This window comes from Ambystoma mexicanum, chromosome 14 (assembly GCF_040938575.1).
Source record: "Ambystoma mexicanum isolate Mex_15411 chromosome 14, UKY_AmexF1_1, whole genome shotgun sequence".
Taxonomy (NCBI): Eukaryota; Metazoa; Chordata; class Amphibia; order Caudata; family Ambystomatidae; genus Ambystoma; species Ambystoma mexicanum.
The window spans coordinates 206,089,349-206,113,107 of record NC_090940.1 but is presented as its reverse complement, the minus strand read 5'-3'; the positions used below and the strand labels follow the sequence as shown (position 1 = coordinate 206,113,107).

Below are 23,759 nucleotides of genomic sequence, written 5' to 3'. Positions count from 1 at the left end.
CCCAAGAGTCTCTGGAACCACCAAGCCGACATGTGAGAACTGCAGGAAGAACTGGCACATGGTGGAGAGGTCCGCAATCCTGTCCTCCGTCAGGGACACTGTGGTACTGACGGTATCTCAACGGAAACCCAGAAAGATAAGGTCCTGAGAGACCATCATCGACGATTTCCAGTTCACCGAAAGCCCAAGATGGAACAGGAGCTGAAGGAGTGACTGATGGTTGGTCGTAGGGGCTTGTGGGAAAGGACTGCGCAGGAGCCAACCGTCAAAGTATGGGTATACTTAAACCCCCTGCAGTCTGAGGAATGCTGCAATGACCGACATAGTCTACGTAAAGACACGCATTGCTGAGCCACGAAGCGGAAGAACATGATACTGGAATTGTTCCGTTCCCACCGCAGATATCTTCGATGCAGGCTCCAGATCAGATATCTTCGATGCAGGCTCCAGATCAGAATGTGCACGTAAGCATCCTGAAGGTCCACCACACTGAGCCAATCACCCTTCCGGAGAGAGGACTTTATCTGGCAGGGTGTAATCATCTTGAATTTCTCTTGGGGACGAAATATTGAACTGGTATAGGTCGAGGATTAAAAAAGACGGGAGTAATAGCCCTCCCCTTGCTCCCTCAAAGGAACAGGTTCCACTGCTTGAGGTCTAGAAGTTTCTGTACCTCGGCTCTGAGGGAGGGTAACCAAGTCTGCTGGAGAGGAGGGTGGGGTAGGGGCAAGTGGAAGCACGCCCGACGGACATAACCCATCAGTCTCTGTGATGGTCTGCCACGACTCCAGATGAGACGAGACTAAATTAGTCCTCCCGCCAGAGTCTTGGTGCGACGGATGGAAAATATCATTTAGATGTTTTATCGGCAGAGAGACCACCTGTTGCTGAAGAGGAGGCTGTTGGCGGCAAGAAAAAACTGCCACCTTCCCGTTGCGGTTTACGGCGGGGGCCACCAGCTGGAATCTTTGCTCGGTGCGCACAGCGGTCCTGAAATCCTCTGAACCCAGAGAATGGCCTTGTTTGAGACCCCGACCTTTGAGTGTAAGGGGCCTTTGCTGGCGTTTTCGCAAGGAAGGACCAATAGAGACGTAGCAGTTTGAGTGCTTGCTTTGATCTTCAAGAGTTCCTCATCAGTGGTAGAGTGGAACAGTTCCTTGCCGTCAAAGGGGAGATCAAGCACCTTGTTTTGAACTTCCTTGGAAAACATTGTAGCATGCAGCCACACTTGGCGGGAGATGTCGATCCAGACCATAAGGCCTCAGGCGGAAGAGTCTACGTGATGGGCCGCAGCCTCAAGTAGATCCAGAGCCAGAACCTTGGCATCAGATAAGCTGCCCTTGAAGTCTTCAAGCCTATCGGGAGGAATACAATCCTGAAACTCAGCTAGCTCTCTGCACAGTTTGACATTGGCAGCCGCCAGGATAAGCTCAGTATTAGCCTGAGGAAGCTGAAGAACCGAATTGAAAAAAACATTTTTCCCCAACAGCATCAAAAGCATTCCTCTTTGGAAAGGATCTGAGATGCAGCAGTGAAGGATGTAGAGGCTGGCTTTGATGGAGCCTAACAGCTGCCACCACCTTCGAAGAGGGGAGCGGACATGCCGACAAGGATATGTCCTCCGACGCATGAAGCTTGTAGCGAGCATCAATTTCCTTGTTCAGGTGCTGCCCGGAATTAGGTTTTTCCGCAGACCTTATAGGCCTTGGCCAGGATGTTGTTTTGAAGGAACAGGCCGGTACGCTCCTGTGTCGACAGAGTAAAGGCTCCCGAAAGTACCCCCTCTTGTGGAGGAGGGGGCTCGGGTATTGGGATGTCTAGCAGTGCCATCATGTCCAGCTCCCGGCCATGAAAGGCTCTAATAGATTAGGGCGGGTCATCGCCGCCCTGGTCCACCTGGTGCTCATCCAGTGAGGCAGTTTTATCAACCGCACATGGTGCCTCAGGCTCGCAGGGCAATTGGAGTCTTTTCCACATGGGAAAGTGGAGGCAGTGGGGAGGAGGTCCCACCGGAAGGGGGGGGAATGGAGGTGGCACTACTGTGACCTGTGTAGGGAGTGCCAGAGCAGGGGCCGGTTCAGGCGGCTTAAGATACTTTTCCTTGAACAAATTCTTAGAGTGCGCCTTCATGGGATCAGAATGCATAAGCCTCTGAAACTTGCCAAAAGAAAAGCATCATCAGACAAAGGTGTATGCGCTGGAGTGGGCAGAGGCCGCTCTGAAGGGGCATACCCCCAGGATCGCAAAGAGGGTGGTTGCCAGGATGGTCCCCACCAACTGGATCTATGAAGATCAAAGGCGCAGATGCAGGAAGGAGCGAGACTGTATGCGGCAGCGGAGTCCGAGCATGCCAATCCATTGTTGGAGGGCGGAACAGATTCTCAATGTCCACGAAATGTGGAAAAGGCTGCTATGCCCCAAAAACAGGTCTCTCGGCACCAGGCGTGGGAAACATAGGTGTAAGAGAAATGGCCACCGTGGACCGCAGGGGTTGGACCGCCATTTTTTCAACACCTGAGGCGAACTGCGTCACAGGTGTAAGTGAGGCCATGGTGAGTCAGGGGTCTTATCATTTTAGCCTTGTGACAAGGAACCTCAGCAGAGCTGGTGCTAGAAGATCTAGTGTTTCAGGGACACCTTAGGGACTGCGGACAGATTAGCCCCAAATGAGGGTACCTTGGTGCAGCCGGTACTTGAATACTTATGGTGGTTGATCGGCTTCTTTGCCCCCTCAGCAGGATTGGTTCTACCACAGGTCTGAGTGTGGGAAGGCCTAGAGTCAACCCCCTATGCCAGAGCCCCCAAAGCGGGCTCCTCAATCCTGCTGGTGTTAGAACTAGCCCAGAGGAGGGGAACCTCAGGTGTAACCCTGGTACCTTTAGACACCTCGAAAAGAACCTCGAGCCAAGACTCGGTGCACTTAGCTCCAGATGTAGAGACCTTGGGTTGGCCCCAGTGACAATAGCCCCAGGAGGACTGGGCCCACCTTTAGCCACTAAAAAGGGAACCTCAGACAAAGATCTGGTTTTAGCAGCACTTTGCAGGAGACCTCGGAGGAAGCTCTGGTGCGCTTATTAGATCCCTTCCAGGACACCTCAGCGAGATCCCTGGTAACAGGACCACTTGAGCCCCTCCTGGACCCAAAAGACCCCGGGAAGGAGTCCCCCGGCCTGTGCCCTGAAAAGGAACGAATTTACAGGCCGTTTCCTTTTCTCTTCAATAAACTGCTGTAAACGTGGTGAAGGAATGCGTTGACACACCTCCTCCCACCCGACAAGCTGACGCTGGAGTGCTCGGACGGAGAGGGAGTCGCAGTAGAGCCATGAGTCCAAACTGTGTTCCTGGCCTAAGCACTCCAGGAAAAGTGTGGGGATCTGCCCTCGTGAAACAACATTCGCACAATGAACAGGACACAAATCCCAGATGCTCCGGCATAGACGGTGGACAAGGCGACCGCGGAACAGGAGCAAGAATGAAGGACCAAGGAACAAAAAGAAAAAATATTCCCAGTGATGTAAGTGCGTCCGACCCCGACCATGCAGAGAAAAGGACCAAGGAGCGATGCAATGGGGGGAGGTCTGGAGGGTGGGGCTATGGTCACATGCGGTGGCCCTGCGTAAAAATAAAAAGGACAAAAAAAGTACATTTTTTGATGCTATTAAAAGTGCTCCGGTCCCATCCCGAAGGATGGTATGTCCCACAAGTATGGAGGAAAGGGGACGGGATGTAGGAGTACTTCAGGTTTCTCACATAAAGGACATGTACTTAATTATAATCCTGGTTTCCCCATGATAGAAATCTTCCTTAAATACATAACCACTGAATAGCTTTGCAGAGTAACGGAACATTATAGAGAGCAAATTCTTTCAAAATTATTTAAAGTTATTAATTATAATAGTTTGCTGCACGGTTCATTTTTCCAAGTGAGCCTTCAAAATCAACACCAGTATTGCATTTAAAACATAATTTTCCACTGTGAAAGCAGAAAAGGAAAAAACAAGGAACCAGTCATGCATGCAAACACGTGAAAAGTGATGTACCCAATTAAAGTAGTTAGGCTTAGTTCTTTTTTGTAAAGTACTGCGTAAAACACCAAGCATTGAAATTCCTTTGTTTTTAGAGTTTTTTTCAGATCCTACTCTGGTGAGGCGCCTTGGGAAGCCAATTTGAAAATGTGCAATCAGTTCATAATTAAGTTCTAGACCAAACTCTTTTTGGTAATGTTGATGAACAGTTAGGCTTAGGCTCAAAAGTTGAAAGGCCTTGTGTGAAGTACAGTTAACAAGTACAAAGTCTATCAAAGAACAGAGGTCCACACAGGTAAAGTATACACATGAATTATGCAGAGGGCAAAAATCCAGGTTGAATTACTAGCCGACCATAAAAAAAAAGTCACTCAGCACTTCAATTCCATACATACACAAAACACAATTTCTTACAGACCAAGGGTCAAATATCACTAGCCAACGGCTAGTGGCAAGTGCACATTTTGCACCTTGCACTATATATTAGAAACAAGCAATCAGTAAAAACAACATGTTGCCAGTGGTAAGAGGACAATGAAACGTTTGCTTACACCAAAATTGTTTACCTAGGACTCGAGTACAACACAGTTAATAGGCAATATACACTGTGAATGGCTAACGTAGGGAGAAAAAGGTTAAAACATGAACACTCGTCCCACCCAGACTAAGGGACAGGAGGATTTAATCCACTCCTGAATGAATCTCCTAATCCAGACGGTCATACTTTCTGGAGAGTGTTGGGCAAGATTGTATGCCGTACCCTTTGGGTGCACTACAACAACCCTGACCTCCTGGCAATAGGAGCCCAACCTTTGGTATACATCTGTACTACACAGGTTGGTAGTGTAATTGAGCAGCCAAGCATATCTCAAGAGGGGTCAATGTGAGCTGCAGGGGAGTTACACAGAGATTCACAGTGACAAGTATTCAAATAAAATCTTCCACACAAGGTTTCTTGAATAAACAATTATTAATTTATCAGTCAGAGTAAGCCTTCTTCAGAAGGGAGCAATATAACAGTAACACTCAAATATACTTCACAACATACACACTCTTAATATCTCTATATCAGCGAGTACCCTTATGGGATGGCCCACAGACACAACCTACACCCTCTGGTGACTTCAATAGCTAGGGTGCTGGGGACATTAATATATCACTGTTGTATTTAGAATCATTTAGGAGTAAATCAAAGGAAACGGTTATTAGAAAATACAAGAGACCACAAATATTCTTAAGCAGGCAAATGCTTTCAGTGCCCCCAATAAGAGTGGTTCAGTGGAATAGGCTAGGCCAAAGTCAATGGGCAAAAATCTATATGAGCTGAAGCACTTCTTTGCAGGTAAGTAAGAAAAGTCTTTGCAGCAGTGTTTTAGAAGTCTTTGAAGAAAAATAAGAATCAATGTAGGGCCACAAGCTGTTAGACTTGTGAGTAGTAGAATATGCAAGCAACTCTACAGCAAGAGGTAAGTTCTCTCAGACTTTTACAGTACCTTTGTATTGAAGAAAAAGTGCAGCAGACGACTTCTGTTCCTGAGCAGCTCTGCTCACTGTTCCTGGGCCTCAGTCGTGGGGAAAAGAGGGAGGACTTCGGGGGACTCCTGCACTGCAATGGGATGGTCACCGCTCGCAACCGGTAATCTTTCCAACAAGTGGCTGTTCGGTGTTTCAGCTCCTCGCGTCTACCGCATATAGCAACACCGCGTTTCCTGGCTCTCGAGGTGGGCTTTCGTTGCTTCTGGGGTCCCACACTCTGTTGAGGGGGCTCAGGCTTGGTCAGCCCTGCTTCCTGGGAGGCCGGAGGATCTTCCTGGAGCTCTTGGCCAGCTTAAAAGCAATGCACACAATCTGGTGTTCCTCTCCCTGGCGTTTCGGTTTTCAGCAGCAACTCTGTGGCAAGTCAACCAGCTCCGAGAGAATGTCCAGGAGGCTTACTGTGGAGTTGATTGGTCCCACCAACTCAAGGGGAGAAGTCGTCCTTGCAGGGGCTTCTCTGTCGATACGAATTTGGAGTTTCAGCACAGCAGCAGGGCTTCACCGGGAAAACCAACAGTCCAGGAGTTGCAGCAGGCATCCTCTTCAAGTTCTTCGATTCCTTCGTCCAGTGAGCAACTCTGCCTTCTAAGCCAAAAGACTCACCTTTTATTCAGTTCTCTCCCTTTCATTCCAGCCTAGCTGTCAGTCACCAAGCAAAGTGGCTGTCTTTGCCGGGCAGTCAGCTGGCCAATCATTACAGAGTGCATTTGAATCTCCTAGGAGACTAAGCACAGGGGGTTTCGGGCACCTCCCTCACTTCCTGCCCACACCAGACACCCTGGAGCCAGAGACAGGCTTCACTCGTGAATCCCGCCAAAGGCAAAGCGAACCAAACCGGGTTTGGCGTGTAAAGTTAATCTCAAGAAGGACCTTTCCACAAAGAAATGGCAAAAATAAAGACGACCAGGGCCATTTTGACAAAAATGGCACCCTTGGGTGCTTTACTGCTGCTGCGAACGCAGCCCGCGGTAAATGCACACCACGGTAGTTCAGTAAACCACTGCCACCAGCCATTCAGAGAGGAAAGGGTAACATTAAAAATGTTACATGAGAAGCTAGACAAAGGGGCTACTAGGTAACCCCTCCAGCACCCTATTGTAAGAGTGTGTGTGCTGGGTCTACAAAGTTACAAATGTAAGTAAAGTCAATTTCACTTTACTGATCTGGGAAAGAGTAGTTTATCGCAGAGAAGGTATTTAAACCTTTGGGAAATCTGAAAGACTTCCTTGTGCCACTGCACTGAAGGTGCTGTATGACAACGTAAAAGATGATGCCTATGGAGTTTGTCAGGCTCCATAACCAAAAGAAACACAAAGTTCAGAAATCACATTTAAATACATATGAGTGTGGGGAAAAAGGTTCTCACTCCCTCCAGGTTAAAAAAAAAAAATCAAGTCCTCAAAATCCAGCAAAGTTCTAAGAATTCTCCCTAACAGAGACCATCAGCATTTTGGTGATTACAACCTGACCTGTGCTCCATGGTGAAATCAAACCTTTGGAGGCCGACTGACCACCTTAATTTAGGATTCTTCCTTCATCTGCATTAACCATTTCAAGGGTTGGGTGTCTGTCTGAATAACAAAAGTAGAACCATACAAGTATGGCCTAAACTTCTTCAGAGACCACACAGTGGGAAAACACTCACGCTTAATAGTTGCCCACCTTGTCCCACGGTGCTTCAGTTTCCTAATGATGAAGCACATAGGGTGTTCCCTGCCTTTCTCATCCAGCTGACTCAAAACTGCACCTATCCCTGTATTAGAAGCATCTGTCTGTACAATGAAGGATTGGTTGTAGTCAGGAGCTCCCAAGACTGAAGATTGACAAAGGGCTTTCTTTAGTCCTTGAATATCCTTAGTGCATTCTTCATTCCACCGTACCTTCTTGGGGAATTTGGGTGAGGAGATCACAGTAAAGGGAGAAGCTATGGTCTCATAGTGCTCTATGAAGTTCCTGTAGTACCCCGTGAGACCTAGGAAGGCTCTAACTTGGGTCTGAGTAGTAGGGATGGCCCAGTCTTGTACAGCTTGTACTTTGCTAGGCAATTGCCTTATTTCACCTCCTCCTACCTGATGTTCAGGCTAGACCACTTTACTCTGACCAATATGACATTTGCTAGCCTTTATGGTCAGATGGGCCTGTTCAAGGGCCTGCAAAACATATCTTAGGTGGTGAAGATGCTCTTCCCGAGTGGGGCTGAACACTGCAATGTCATCCAAGTATGCCATGAAGAAGTCCTCCATCCCATTCAGAACTTGATTCACCATCCTCTGAAATGTAGCAGGTGCATTTTTTAGTTCAAAAGGCATAACCTTAAACTGATACAGGCCTCCTGAGGTAGAGAATGCATTCTCCTTGGCATGGACTGTCAGGGCTATTTGCCAATATCCTGAGGTCAGGTCAAATGTACTAAGGAACATGGCTGAACCAAGTTTGTCCAACAATTCATCTGTCCTGGGTAAAGGATGGGCATCAGTCTTGGTGAATGCATTAAGAGCTCTATAGCCCACACAGAATCTCAATTCCTTGGATCCTGCTTTTGGCACTAGTACAAATGGACTAGCCCATGGACTTGTAGATGGCTCAATAACCCCAACATCAAGCATCTTCTTGACCTCTTCCTTTATGTAGGATCTTACATGGTCTGACATTCTGTAACCCCTGCTTTTGACAGGGAGACGGTCACCAGTGAGAATATAATGCTGGTCCAAGGGGTCAAGCCTGGTGTCGGTGGAAACAGGGAGGCAAACTGATTTAACAGAGCCTTGCACTCCTGTTATTGCACAGTCAGATCTGAAGAGAGTTTTACTCCTTCACTTGACTCATCTGAAGTTTGCTCCCTAAGGAGATAAGGGAGAGGCTCGCTCTCTTCTTCCTCTTGATCAGAGGCTAGAAGCAAAGCTCCTAGTTCTGGTCTAGAAACGTAAGCCTTCAGATGGTTATTGTGATAAACCCTAGGGGCCTCCTTGGGATTGCCCAAGTCCACTAAATAATTGACCTCGCCAAGTTTACCCACAACCTTGAAGGGTCCAATCCATTTGTCCTGTAAGGCCCTCTGCCTTGTATGTACCATAACCAAAACTAGCTGGTCTGGAGTAAACTTCACCATGTTGGCCTTCTGGTCATGCCAATGCTTGACCAGAGCCTGCCTTGCTTTTAGGTTATCGGAAGCTTTGTTCATCATGAGTGCCATTCTCCTCTGGAGACCTAGCACATAGTCAGCGACTCTCACCGGCTGTAGGGAAGCAGCACTCTCCAACCCCTCCTGGATTAGGGCCAAAGGGACCCTAACCAGATGACCATAGAGCAGTTCAAAGGGGCTGTACCCAACCCCTGCTTGAGGGACCCCCCCCCCTATAAGCAAAGAGAAGGCATGGCAGTAGAAGGTCCCACTTTCTTCTAAGGGGTTCATCTAAAGCACATATCACACACTTCATAGTTCTATTAAACCTCTCCACCAAACCTTTGGTTTCGGGGTGGCAGGCTGTTGAGAACTTGTAGGTCACTCCACAGTTTTTTCACATGGTCTGCATATAGTTGGACATAAAATTAGACCCGCCGCCCTACTGTCAGAGATGACCTCCTTAGGAAAACCTACCCTGGTAAGAATACCAAGGAAGGCATTAACCACTGCCTGACCAGTAACAGTTCTCATAGGTATGGCTTCAGGGTACCTGGTAGCATTGTCTACCACAACCAATATAAATCGGTTGTCTGAAGAAGTTGGAGGGTCTAGGGGGCCAACAAGGTCAATCCCCACCCTCTCAAAAGGGACTCCCACCACTGGGAGGGGTACTAAAAGGTGCCATATTCTTGGCTACACTTTTGCCAGACGTCTGACAAGTGTGGCAGCTTTTACAGAACTTTTCTACATCAGCCCCCATCTTGGGCCAGTAGAAATACAGAGATAGCCTCTCTTTGGTTCTCTTGAAACTGAAGTGGCCAGCCAGAGGGATCTCGTGGGCTAACTGTAAGAACTGTTGTCTCACCTCCTGGGGCACTACAAGTCTCCTGTAGTCTCCTGGGGTAGACTCAGTAGGTTCACTGTAGAAGAGGCCATCCTCCCAGTAAGGTCTATGCTTCCCTGGCTCTTGCCCTTCTAGCTAGGAAGCGGTCTGTTGGTGAAGGCCTTCTAGAGAGGGACACTCTTTGACCTCTGCTGAAGTCTGCCCTAGAGGGTCCACCTTCTACAAGTAATGTTTGCAGCTCAGGATGGTCTATAGGATCCAGATCTCCAACATGGGGAAGGTTTTCTTCCAGCTCCGTTTCACCCGTAGGGGACTCTTCTGAGTTTGGTTGGTCCTCTCACTCAGCCTACACTGGGGGAGGGGTCACTGGGGTGACCTGGGACTGTCCTCTCAGGGATGTCCTTGTCCTGTGAACAGGCTTAGGCCTTTCTTCCCCCCCCCCCCCCCCCCCCGAGACCTTGGGTTTCCCCTTTGTCTCTTTCTTTGGCTGGGAAACAGAAGGCTGGCCTTCCTGTGGATTGGGGGTATTGGAAATCTCCTCAACCTCCCACTGAGAGTCTCTCAAGGTTGCCTCTCTGGCCAATCTTGTTTGCTCCGGCTTCCTTTTATTGAGAGGACTGGGGGTACTAGATAAAACTCCACAAGTTTTCAAATCATTCCCCAACAGGACTCTCCCAGGCACTTCATTCTGTACACCGACAGGTATTCCAACAGTCATATTATTGCACTGGATGAGAGCTGGCAGAATAGGAACCATTTGGATAGGGCCTCCTGCAAGTTTAGTGGGACCGGTGGGTGCCTTAGTCACATCCTCAGGCTTGAAAAAACATTAATCTACCACTGTAATGCTTGCCCCAGTGTCTCAAATGGCAGGGGTCTCCTGATCATTTACAAGTACATTGTCCTTATAATATTCTTTTGCGTTATCTAATATCACATCCACATTCTGTTCCCACAGACCCAGGGACACTAAAAAAAAACACTGTCTTGAACTCCAATGGAGTCTTCAGCCAGTAATTGAAAGTTACCACTTGCCATTTGAACTTCTCCCTCAGGGATAAAGTTTAAAGGAGGCAGTGTGGACCCCTCAAGGTTTACACTTACATCTGGGATCCCCTTTCACATGATCAGTAGGCCCACATACAAAACATTTCCCAAATGTTCTCTGGAATGGTGGTTTCTGCTGACCTGCCTCTGGTTAATACCAGAGGTTTCACTAGACCTACAAGGCTTTGCATGGAATTTAACCTTACTATGTGTGTGGGCCTCTTTTGGATAGTTGGAATAGCAATTCTTTTTTCCCCCTCTTTCTTGTGCTGCTTCCCCTCTTCCTTTTTGTGAGTTGCCCCAGAGTCCTTGTGAGTGGCCCTGTTGGCTACCCACAAGTCAGAAGCCTGTGCTACATCTTTGGGATCAATCTCTTGAGTCAGCCAAGTGCTGTCTCAGCTCAGGGGAGCAGGCATTAAAAATAGGATTCCAATAAAAACAGATTTCTCATTCCTTCAAAAGGTGTTCACTCTGTAACCCTTTACCCAACCGTTTAAGTTAAACACTCACATACCCAGGTAGCCCAAGGGGTACCATCAGTCTTTTTGAGGGTCCTAAACCTCAAAAAGTACTGGGAAGGAGTTTTCCCAAATCTGGCTATTAATGCCAGCTTCACAGTTTCATAATCTTTTCTCTCAATGGCACCCAACTTGTGTAGTACAGACCTATACCAATAGGTGGGTTACCTAATACCAAGAGGTCAAGACTGGTGTAGTCTCCCACAGGGTTACTGCATACAATCTTGGCCAACTAACTGTGTCCTCAGTGTCACTAAAGGCACCGTAGCTGCTCTCTTCTCCATCAGACTCCTCCACGCCAGCGGGATAATCTGGTAAGGCCTCAAGCTGCATGGCGTAGGCCGCCCACCGTTTAGTGCGTCTATCTCTTTTGACATAAGAGTTTACCCGCTCAACAGTGCTTTTCGGAGTGATATGGTAGTTGCTCACGTTAGGTGTGTCTTTCCATGAGAATTTCCTGTTACAAGATGGGCAAAATATAAACAGTGTTTTTCCATGACTGGAAATGAGGGCAGCCATACTATAGGTATAAGAGCGAAGTGCAAGCAAAGGCATTCTATAAATGTATATAAAGAAGAATTGACTCCTCCCAATCTCCCTACTGAGAAGGCTGCAGCCTGGTGTAGGCCGAAGCCAGCGATGGGTAATCCAGAAGAACGTCAGTCGGTTGAATAAGCATCAATACTGCTGTATCAGTTCATCGTCGAGACATACGGTTGATACGCAGGGACAAAATATATAATCACGCTAGCTTTAGGCTAGGAACTCCTAAAACAATCTGAGGCCCTCTGAGTGAAGAACCATGGCTACAGTACAGGTCACACTAGGGATAGTATTACAGACACCCTATTGACTATATACACACATCACAAAAATCACCTATTTAACTTCCTGAATGACATGGTTGAACACTTTCTTTTTTTAAGTATACAAATAAGACCCAACACATACTTCTGCTCTTGGCCCAGTTACCCCAAGGAAATGACAATACAAGATGTACTTACCAGCATCTAACACTTTCCTCATGCGTAGATAGCTTATGGTTAGCCTCATTATGGAAGCCTTGTCAAGGTGAGCACTCACATGATGCGGCAGGGGTAATTGATGAGAAAGTTCATAAAACACCTCAGATTCCTTGCTTCGTCTACATCTAGCAGCATCTCTGGACTTTTCTTTTCGCCGTTCAGAACTGACTCTACACAAAAAGAAAAGAAAAAACCTATAAGACTCTACACATCCAATAATCAATGTATACACATACAGGAAAGGAGGACTGGAGAAAACTGCCAGCTATTTGAAATTAGATTGCAATAGTTTTCCAACATATGCAGCCCTTCTGGTGCTACCTCTGATCAATGCTTGCATGTTACCTCTCAACCTCCTGCGAGGAACAAGAATGTTGGAAACGCCATATATGCATACCCTTATGCTGGAATAATATTTAGTGTTGTAGGTTGGGCCATGGTATAGTGGAGGAGTTCATGCAACAAGTACTAAGTTAAAAAATGAATGTAAGGTTATCAAAGTTACAATTAACACCATTACATAATCAACATTCATCACGACTACTGGCAGTGACAACTGTAAAGTTTAAATTCGTGACTAAATTACCAGGTTAAGGAGGATTGTGTAAGTCGAACGTGCCCAAACGTCAGAGCAGTAGGAGATGCAATACACCTTGCACTTGGCTATAGTTGACAGGGAATATAACCTGGCTGAAACAGTACCTAGAGAGATGATGCATACTCTGAAAGATGGATTGCACAACAAAGTTAAAAGTCAAATATTTGGTGTACTTCACCAGGAGCGGATGAAGGATTTCTTCAGGACAGTGTTGGTGTACACAAAAGACAAACAGGCCGAACCATCTCCCGACTGATCTTTCGATAAAAGAACAGAAGGATGTGTGACAAACTACTTTGAATTAATATGTAAAAGTTCTAAAATACAAGAAGGTAGTTCTTAAATGCACAAGGCGGTAGCGATGAGTGCAAACAAAGTCCAACATGAATTCAGAAAGTATAGGTTTGAGAGAAAGAACACTCATTGCTACATCATTGACATGGATGAAAATGGTGCTAATTTGTTAAAGGACAAGCGGGGGGTTTGTCCCCTAGATATGAAGAACTCGCACTGCAACTTTTGAAAGGTGTGACCCTTTCTGCCTTGGCAGTTCAATGCACAGAAGTAGTATTCAAAGCATGGACGTTACTACTCACTAGACAGGTTTCTGAGGAGGTGTCATGGGGTGGGAGGGGTTCAAGTGATGCATACCTACTGGAAAGGGGTAATTGGTGTGCAGAGCAAGTGGCTTTCATAGTATTGTTAAGGAGGGAAGTCTGAGCACTTCTTGGGTCCATCAGGCAACCAGCATTCACAGGACAATACTAGTTTTCAATGAGGGACCACGTTTTCCTTGCTGTTCATCATGACAATGTTTCCACTGTGCACAATACATAGTTGTACACATAATGATACCACCACTTCCCCCAAACCATTTGTTCCCATCCGCTTGTGTCGCAATGCATTTCCTCATCTCATTACACCTGCCTCTAATGTTATTTTTATCTTTACTACTCTTCCTCTCTCCAGCCTGTGGCCTAGCTATCCCTGGAGGGGGTCAAAATTCCCCTTTTTATTGGGCAATCTCTCAGTACCCTAAGACCAGTACAGAAGTTTTTTTTAATTGACAAACAATGCAGAAATTATAATTGTAAAACCTGGTGTTTTACCCCAAGTCACAGAGTAATCCAGACTTGGACACCATGCTCACTGTGCCTTAGAGAGGCTCAGCTTCACCTCACTGACTAGGCCCCACAAGGCTGAAACAGAAGTCTGTGTTTGCTGACAGTACTCTTGTTCAGAGGACATTTTACTGGCATTTTGGTGCTGGACTACCCTTTTGGGTGGGACCAGACTGACATGTAAACCATTCCAGAGACTCTTGACCCAAGCGAATGGTCGACACTGAACAGCGAATACACACAGCAGGCGTACGCTTGAGAAGAAAGGTTGGCACGCCAGAGAACGGAGGGAATTCAGAGGAAAGGCGGTGATGAGGGACAGGGGCTGAGTAGGAAAGATGGCTGCCAAGGACCGTTTCTAGGTGGAGGAGCGGGGGTCCGTCAAGGAGGCAGGGAACATCAAGCGATCGGCGAAAGCAGGTGAGGATCACTGAGCAGGACCTGATCCCCCATCTGTTACAATACCCAAATTGATCGTGAGAGCTCAGGGGAGAGAGGAGCAACGTCACGACAGGGAGTCGTCAACACACGCACGGAGTAGGACCGGGTGTAAAGTGGACTGCAGATCCCAACGGGTGGTGGTGTAGCCCAAGCCACAAACATAAGGTAGAAAGAGGCGAAAACTGACAGGACATCATGGCAAGTAGAAGCCAGGGTGAAGTGACAGTGGGATGGAGGCAAGTCTCCTTCAGAGACTCTTTACAGGAGTGAGACTGCGGTAACTGGAGGCACAGTGGAGGAGACACTACCTACCAATAGGCCCTGTGACACAAGTCAGGAAACACCAAGGGTGGCGAGTACGTGGGTGCTCTGGGGCCAAGGCACCCCCCAACCCCTCACCCTGGGAAACGCCATCTGCCCAAAATGTCAATAGACTTGAATGTCACTTCGCTAAATTGGAGTTGCTGACACCACGCAGCAAATTCCTAAGTTGGCTCTGGGCACGATTAAGAGACCCGGCACACTGGCTACAGAAAAAATTACGAGACAAGGAGAAACATAGGAAAGCAACCAGCCAGCCCAAAATAGATTCCTATGCTACTATCGGACTTAGATCCCCGAAGGAAATGGAGGCGTGTGGGTAGGCATCTCAAAGTGAGGGAGAGATGGAGTGAATCCACACAAAAGGCATCCTAAGAGCAATACAGGAGGCGAGAATGATGCTAGAACGCAAAATAGACGCTGTAGGGTTGGACCTGGGCTGTTGAGACAAGACCTACATAAAGTGTCAGACAGAGTGAGAGAAAATGAACGAATATCAGACATGGAGGATAAACCGACTCCCCTGCAGTTTGAGGTACAGGCCCCAATCAAGAAAATGCACAAGATCGAGGAATGGATGACAACGAAGAAGGGAGATCAAGAAGGAATAATATATGAATCAATGACCTCCCGGAGAAGACCCAAGGACCCTCCATGGAATTATTCTTGGAAGGGTGCGTGAAGGAATGGACAGGTTACAACAGGCTCCCCAATTTCTTCTCCATAGAAAGGGCCCATAGAGTACAGGCTAGGGCACTGCCACCAGGAAGCCTTCCAAGACAGGTCGTAGCAAAGCTACTAAATTATCAAGACAGGAACTTCATTCAGTACGCGGCAAGGAAGAAGGGCATTTTAGAAGTTAACTGAACAAGAGTCACCATATACCTGACTTTACAAGGGCAGTCCAAAAAGTCAGCCAATCTTTTGACTCGGTGCAGAAGAAACCAAGAGCGAAGGAGACCAAATATGGCACAATCTACACAGCAACACTCAGGGTGATAGGACCCCAAAGAGTCAGATTCTTCATGAGTCCAACAGAAGCATGGGACTGGGTGTAAACTATACACCCGAATAAAGCAATAAGTCTGATGGGACCGCGAAAGTAGAACAAGGCAACTATAGAGACTGGGGGAGACCAACAAGAAGACAAAACCATGGCACTTCCCTGAGAGGGGAGGGAAAAGATGCTGGTCCAGAAGGAACAAGTGGAAAAAAACATTTGCTACCTAGAGTCTTCTAGGATCTGTAACCGACTTTAAGAGAAGGGTGAAGACAGGGGTGGGCCAAGTAGGAGTAGAGCGATTGCTGGCACGGCCCCCCACTGTGCCTGGCCTGTTACAAGCGTTAAATAATAAGACCATCTCCAATTACCCCGACCCCCCCTCCAGCAAACAGGCCGAAATCCAGGCATAGTAGGTGACGCATGGGACAGATTTAATGATCACGGGTGGAGATTGCAACACCGAAATGTGTAGGGCACTAGATGGAACCATGCAGGCTGGAGGACCCCCCCCCCCCAACCAACAAATAGAACCATGCTAGCTATGTTCGCTGAAGCAACAGGAATGTATGAGAAACCAGTGGGTGTGCTCACCCCTAGTCCACTTGGATCCCCTACACAAGAGGCCAGGGGATGGCCATCGCTATTGGATCCAGACCCTAGGGGTGGAGAAGCGAGGAAGGATCACCTGGGTGGAGGGTTCTTGTGGATTGTGAGTGGGATGCACACAGACTAGACATGCTATCTCCCTTTCCCTGTAGACAACCAGCCTAACCCTTCCCCGACCTTCATGGATTGCTCTAAAGCGGTTCACATTTTCCCACATGTAACACCCAATAGTACTGGGACGAGGGAGTAATGAACACTACACACCCATTTCACCGCTCTGGTACTGGGACAAAGATGCCTATAAAGTCATGTCCCTCTAATTATGGTCAGACAAGCCCAAATATGACTGCACACCTGCAATCTATCAAAGGGTTGCAGATGTATAAATGTGGAGCCGGACAGCAACAGAGAACGAGGGCCACAGAGGCAATGAGGGCAATGTGAAGAACAGGGAGGCCTGTGTGGTGAAAACCAGCAGGTGACTCGGTCTGTGAGGAGGCAGCCGTGGTGGGACCGGAGGAGCCGATTCAGGTCGCCGGGCAAGATCTTGTGTGCAGGAACCTCCATCGCAGGGAGACAAGAAGTTGGTGCAGCGAATAAGGAGAACGGACACTGTCCGCTCCCACTCAGAGGCAGGAATACATTCATCCAAAAAGTATAAAAGAACAGCTGTTTCCCTGTAGTTAACTTACCAGTTCTTAATGGCACCCCTACTTGTGCAACCCCCCAATCTTCTAGTATATTCTAGGTCATAGTTGCCACAAAATTATGTGCATAAGACATGAACAACCCCATATAAGTGATTTTCAGGAGTGAATGCTCTAATGCTATACAGATCCTTCCTAGACCATGTATTACCTTAGATAGATTATTGGATCTTAAATCCTTTGCCAGCAATAATTCTTCTACTCCCTCTTTCCATAAGCTTCACCATTGGAATCTGCTATCAATAGGCAGCCACCTTTTAAAATATCAATGGACCAAAAAAGTAAATGCCCTAAAAAGTAGTTGATCCGATTGTTCCCCTTACCTTTAAAATCAGCACATTCTTTCACAAGTGGCAGTGGTGTCCTGCGTTTTGGGGCACCGCCACCATCTTGTTGTGCATTGTTTATAGCATCACGTTTAACGCGGTGACATCACCCGCATTGTGACGTGATTCTGCTGTTGCGTTAAACGACATTTTAGACTCATCTCACGAGTTGCAAAAGTAGGGGTGCCGCTAAGAACCGACAAGATAACTACAGGTAAACAGCTGTTCTTTCATACTATTTGGAGCAATGTACTTTAATAACTTGGGGTAGATGTCAAACTGTTACAAGTTTGTATTATAATTAGAGTAAATGTAATAGAGATTTTATTTCATATCATAGGTCAGAACATACAATGAGCATTCAGATTTTCTTGATCAAAGAGTGAAATGGATCCATTATACATCTTCCTAGCTAGGTAAGAAACAGTACATATGGAATACTGATTTGCTACAAGTATTCGGTTCAGGGGTACAGCATCAGTTTACTATGTCTGGGTCCAAGTAGATTGGTTGTTAGGTAAGGGGCGCAAAGGTGGTTTACTTGAACACTTACCATTATAATCATATTGGGTTAGGGTACAGTATTATCTGTACTTGGAGGAATTTAGTTTTAATTAGATTTGCATTACAATATGCTGTCAAAATTTGGGAGGTGCAGGACAGAAGTGTGTGGTTGGAATCTCAATTAAATAGAATGGGTTACATACGTCTGAACTAAAAATGTGTTTGGACAGGTATGAATAGAAAAAGAAAAACTGTTCTACTGAGAACTGATTGCTCACTTCATTCTCTTTTTCTCATGATTTGTTATTCTCTCCCTTTCGTTTTATAGATCATTTATAAAAAGGATTGTGGATTGATGAGGAATGCAATGTAAAAATGTTCGCAACTATATATATATATATATATATATATATATATATATATATATATATATATGTGGTAACATAATGAATATAGGATTGGCAGAAACTGCTTTGATATTGTGGTGAACTGTAATAAAAGTTGCTGGTACTATTACAACAGTGTGATACTATGTTTGCATCAGTGACTAATTGTTACAAATATTACCTGGAAAAAGACCTCTCTAATGAGTTAATGTGGGTCATTTTGTTATTCATACAAGGTCATTTTTTAGGGCATTTGGTTATTCATGTCAGGGTAGTTCTTTGGTAAATTGTGCCAGTACTTAGATATGGGCACTTGCGCAAATACTCTTATGTTTCAGTGAATCATTTTTGAATTTAATTATACTGTAATGAAATTGGTTTTAATTTACAATAACAAACAGAAATACAATTTTGAACAATGGGGTATCAAATTGTCTGGATCTTATTTCAAATCGTTAAATATGATTTGCATCATGCTTACTGAATACCGAATCATGAGGAACTTTGAAACCCACTTAAATCATGAACATTGAATAACCAAACTAAGTTGAACCTTAACATTAAAAGCAAACAAGTACATGGTGAATACCAAACTGAATGAATCCTTGAGAATTTAGCAACATAAGTGCACAATGAATACTGAACTGGAAATAAATCAATACTGAATGCCCATCAAGTATATTACACTCAAGACTGAAGGGAGCCCAGCTGCGAACCTCTGTGGGAGAATACAGTGCAGCAAGGGTCCAATTGGCAAGTTGTGCGCGACACGTGGTAGAAAAGTCACAAGGCTGGCCTGGAGAAACCAGGGGAGTGCCAGAATATCCATAAAGCCAGGAGGCCAACAAAAGATACTGTGAAGTACACCAGGCTAAAGAGCCAAGGGATCGTGGTTGCACGACCTGTGATCAATAGACTGTGCGGTCCGACAACTGCGCCTAGACCAGTGAGCCCTGCGTTGTGAACATCAAAGAATATTGTGAAGCAAGCCAAGAACTGGTTCATCCAGTTCAAGGCAATGTAGTGCACATGTGATGGGTGGACCATTCAGTCTGATAACTGTGCCTATACCAGAGAGTTCTAAATTGTGGAACACAAAAACACTGACACCAAACAAGGAACAGATAACTGAATTAATAACTTGGGGAAGGGAACCCCGAGGATTGTGTGAACTACATTGCCTTGAAATGGATGAACTACAAGTGCCGTACTGAGGACAAGACCTCAAGACCCTTTTTTGTTTGATGTGTTACTTTGAACTCGGGGAAGGGATCCCTGAGAAGTTGTGGAACCATTTCAAATTGAACAAGGTAAATCCTAAGACTTTTGTAGAACTGTCTTGAACTTGAGGAAGGGAAGCTGAAGAATAAGCCAAGAGCTGGACGAAGCTCATAATGTAATGTTGAACACCATTTCTTTGATTATTGACATCCCTACACTTTGTTTTGCTTTAGTTGTGTGGGCAAGCATAGGTTTTGGACACAGACTAACTTAAGTTGAACTCCTTGACTCAAGACTTTCCTTTGTTTGCCACCTTCGCATAGGGCAAGTTAGGCCTTCTAACATCCTGGCATTTGAGTTAATAATTTACTTTGTTTTGAATCTTGAACCTGTTGTGTGTCATACTTCATGATGCCTTCACAAATGAGATGCATGGAGAGAACTGCACAAGGGGGAGCAAGGATTCTCGTTCTACTCTGGGGTACACTGTCACTCTCCCGCATAGATTTATTTCTCCCCTGCACAGGGCTGGGGCGGATCACTGAGGCAGAACATTTGCAAAGGGGCATCTCAGATTATTCCCCGCTAATCATTAGGATTAAAGGGAAGGAGTTGATGGGCTAGGGGAAGTGGAGGCTGAACATTTAATTCCTTGTGTGACATATCTGATGGCCTTGTCACTGATTTCCTGGAAGTAAGTTTCTCCTATGCGGCCAGTGAAAGGCAGAATTCACCCGACTGACGCTGGGGTGATGGGGTGGCTATCTGCGGGAGGACCACATAGGGGAAAACAAATTCCAGGGAGGCAGCGAGAAATTGAATAAAAACCCTTCATATATACCCCTTAGTAACAGCCATGTTCCTTTGCAACACTCAATTATGGCTCATTGTAATGGATGGTGAATTCCCATGTTCTTCTAACCAACAACACGGTTTGCCTGCCCCCCCCCCCCCTTTTCAAGTACTGAGATGAGGAAGTGGGATGGAATAATGTGGATGATCATGCACAGTAAACCAACGCTGCATTCTAGTCGTTGGAGAATGCTAAATAAGACCTTTAAAATGGACACAAGCGAACAGCGAGAGAAGCAGGCAGAGAAGCAGTAAGACTGGCAGACGCTCCAACTGCGGCTAACTTGTTCTGGCGCTGTTCGTATGGCTGGGAAGGAGCAGGCTGCAGACCGCCGTGCAGAGGAGAGACATAGCATGCAGAGAAGCGAAACTGGGAGACATTTGCCATGTCTCGGTCAACTGGAGCTGACGCACACTGATGGAGGAAAGGCAGAAACAGAGCAGCTCACAGAACTCACAGTTAGCAAACAGGGCAAAAGCGAAGCTGTGGGTGAAATGTGAAGAAAACCAAAGTAGCCACAAAAGACTGGTAAGCCCGGAGAGAGTGAAAGCGTTACCAGTGTGCTTCAGGGTGAATTACCAGGTTACTCACCGTAGTGACCACCTTACTCCTAGTCCATAGTCCCCTTTCCTCCATACTTATGGGACATCTCTCCGTCCTGTGGGACGGGACCGGAGCACTTTGTAAAAAGCATCCAATTTTTTAAAAAAATTGTGTCCCTCCTCTTTCCTGCGCGGGGCCCGACACACGGCCGTAACCCCGCCCACCTTGGCTCTGCCCCACGCATCGCCCATCAGTCCTTTTCTATTGCAGGGTCAAAGACCCATTAGCAATAACAGAGGAACCTTATTAGAAGGGACGGCAGGCGGGCGTATGTAGGAAAGGGGACTATGGACTAGGAGTAAGGTGGTCACTACGGTGAGTAACCTGGTAATACGCCTACGTCCCGTCCCCTTTCCTCCATACTTATGGGAGATTCCCAAGCACTCCTTACAGGAACTATGGGTGGATGGAAATACCCCTTACTGAAACAGGTTCTTCAGCACAGCCTGGCCGAACTGAGCGTCAGCTCTAGAGCTCATATCGAGGCAGTAATGTTTACAGAAAGCAGATGGGGAGGCCCAAGTAGCCGCTTTAGCGATGGACTCCCAGGGAACATACTTCTGAAAAGCAACCGCGGCTGCCTTGCCTCGCGCCTGGTGTGCATGGATACCTTTAGGAGGTTTCAGCTTTTGGACGGCGAAAGATTCCGTGATACAGGCGGTAAGCCATCTGGAAATGGATGCCTTAAGACGCCGGCCTGCCCTGAGGATTACCGAAAGTCACAAACAGTTGGGAAGAGCTCCGAAGCTCGGATGTCCTGTCCAAGTAGAACTTAAGAGCTCTTCGGACATCCAGGCAGTGTAGAACCCTTTCCGCCTCTGAGGCAGGGTTCGGAAAAAAGACCGGAACGAGAAATCGACTGATTCAGATGGAATTCGGTCACTACCTTTGGAAGGAAAGCTGGGTTCGTCCGAAGGACTACCTTGTCCTTGTGATAGATCAAGAAAGGATGCTCCACCGACAATGCCTGGAGCTCACTCACTCTCATCGCTGACGTAACGGCAACCAGAAAGGACACTTTCCAGGACACGTACTTGAGGTCAACCGTAGCCATTGGCTCAACGGGTTTATGGCACAGCGCCGTCAGGACTACATTAAGGTCCCAAGGCAGGTGCAGACTACGAACCGGAGGGTAGATGCGTGTCAAGCCAGCAAAATGTCTCTTCACCTCCGGGTTAGTTAAAGAATAAGAACACCGGTCTGTAGAGAGGTAAGCGGAAATCGCCGAAAGATAAGTCCTGCAAGACAGAACATGAACCCCTGACTCTGCTAGGGAGGATACAAAGGACAGCACCATGTCAATCGTTGCCACCCTCGGGTCCAATTCTTTCTCCAAACACCCATGACAGAACCTGAGCCATTTACTCCTGTATTGGGATCTGGTAGAGTTTTTCCTGGCCGCCTGGATAATGCGCATGTTATCCGCAGACAAACCCAAATGCTCTAGAGACGTGAACTCAGGCACCATGCCGCCAAGTTGAGCGATTGTGGGGAGGGGTGCCACATCTGCTGTTGCCCTTGGTGAAGAAGATCGGGAGTTACTGGTAACCTGATCGGCGGACACACCGACAGGTGTTGAAGTTCTGAGAACCAAAACCTGGCCGGCCACCATGGAGCGATCAGTAGAAGAGAACAGTTGACAGAGCTCTTCAACTTCCAAATTGCTCAATGAACTAGGGGAAGAGGCGGGAAGGCGTAAGCTCTCATGTTGTGCCATGGAATCTTGAGTGCGTCCCCCAGAGAGGAAGCTCCCAGCACCCCTCTGGAGGCATACTGAGGAAGCTTCTTGTTTACCGCCGTGGCAAAGAGGTCCACCTCCGGTGTGCCCCAACGCGAGAAAATCCATGAGAGGATCTCTGCCTCCAACTTCCACTTGTAGCGGACCACTGTCCGCCGGCTGAGGGCATCCGCGGTGACATTCAACTGGCCCAGGATGTGCACTGCAAGCAGCCAGACCCCATGAAGCACGGCCCACTCCTAAATCTGGATGGACAGGTCCACGAGAGGGGGAGACTTTGTTCCCCCTTGCTTATTTATGTAATACATTGATACCACATTGTCCGTTCTTATACGGACCACCTTGTTGACAATGAGAGGTCTGAACACCTTGAGCGCCAGAAAAATCACCAGAAGCTCCAAATGATTTATGTGCAGGAGCTTGTCCAGAGGTGACCAGAGGTCCGAGACCTGAAGAAGATCTAACGTCGCACCCCACCCCAAAAGGGAGGAGTCTGTCGTGATCGTCACCATGGGGGCTGGGTCCTGGAACCCCACGCCCACTGACAGGTTGCTGAGAGATGACCACCAGTCCAGGTCCACTCATTGAATCCGGAATCATTATCCACTTGGAATCCGGGTCCAGAGCCCGACGCCAGGAACTCCGAAGAGCCATCTGGGTCCGTCTCATTTTGAGACGAGCAAGAGGAAGAACCAGTACACACGAGGCCATGAGGCCCAGAAGCCTCTGGAACCACCAGGCCGACATGCTCTCTGACTGCGCAAACATCTGACACGTGGCCAACAGATCCGCCATTCTGTCCCCGGTCAGATACACTCAGCAGTCTACCGTGTTCCAACGAAAACCCAGGAAAGTCAGGTCCTGTGAGACCATCATGGAGGATTTCCGCCAGTTCACCGACAGCCCAAGATGGAACAGGAGCTGAAGGAGAGACTGGAGGTTGTCCGCTGCTGCCAACGGACAAGGGCTGCGTAGGAGCCAGACGTCCAAATAGGGATACACATGGATACCCTGGAGACGAAGATAGGCCGCAATTGCCCACAACATCTTCGTGAAGACATGCAGTGCCGAACTGAGGCCAAAAGGAAGCACCCGAAACTGGAAGTGCTCCTCTCCCAAAGAGAAGCAGAGGTATCTCCTGTGTGGATTCCAAATCAGGATATGCATGTACGCATCCTGAAGATCCACCTCGCTGAGCCAATCGCCCATCTG

At 47.2% G+C, this 23,759-nt stretch overlaps 1 protein-coding gene across 2 annotated transcripts in view; it reads right to left on the bottom strand.

The window, feature by feature from the left end:
• HIF1A (hypoxia inducible factor 1 subunit alpha) overlaps positions 1-23,759 on the bottom strand; it is a 650,717-nt gene that overhangs the window by 553,318 nt on the left and 73,640 nt on the right. For both annotated transcript variants that reach the window (XM_069638929.1, XM_069638928.1), the window contains exon 2: positions 12,099-12,289. In XM_069638929.1, the coding sequence (XP_069495030.1) occupies positions 12,099-12,289 (191 nt within the window). The remainder of the gene's footprint in view (positions 1-12,098; positions 12,290-23,759) is intronic.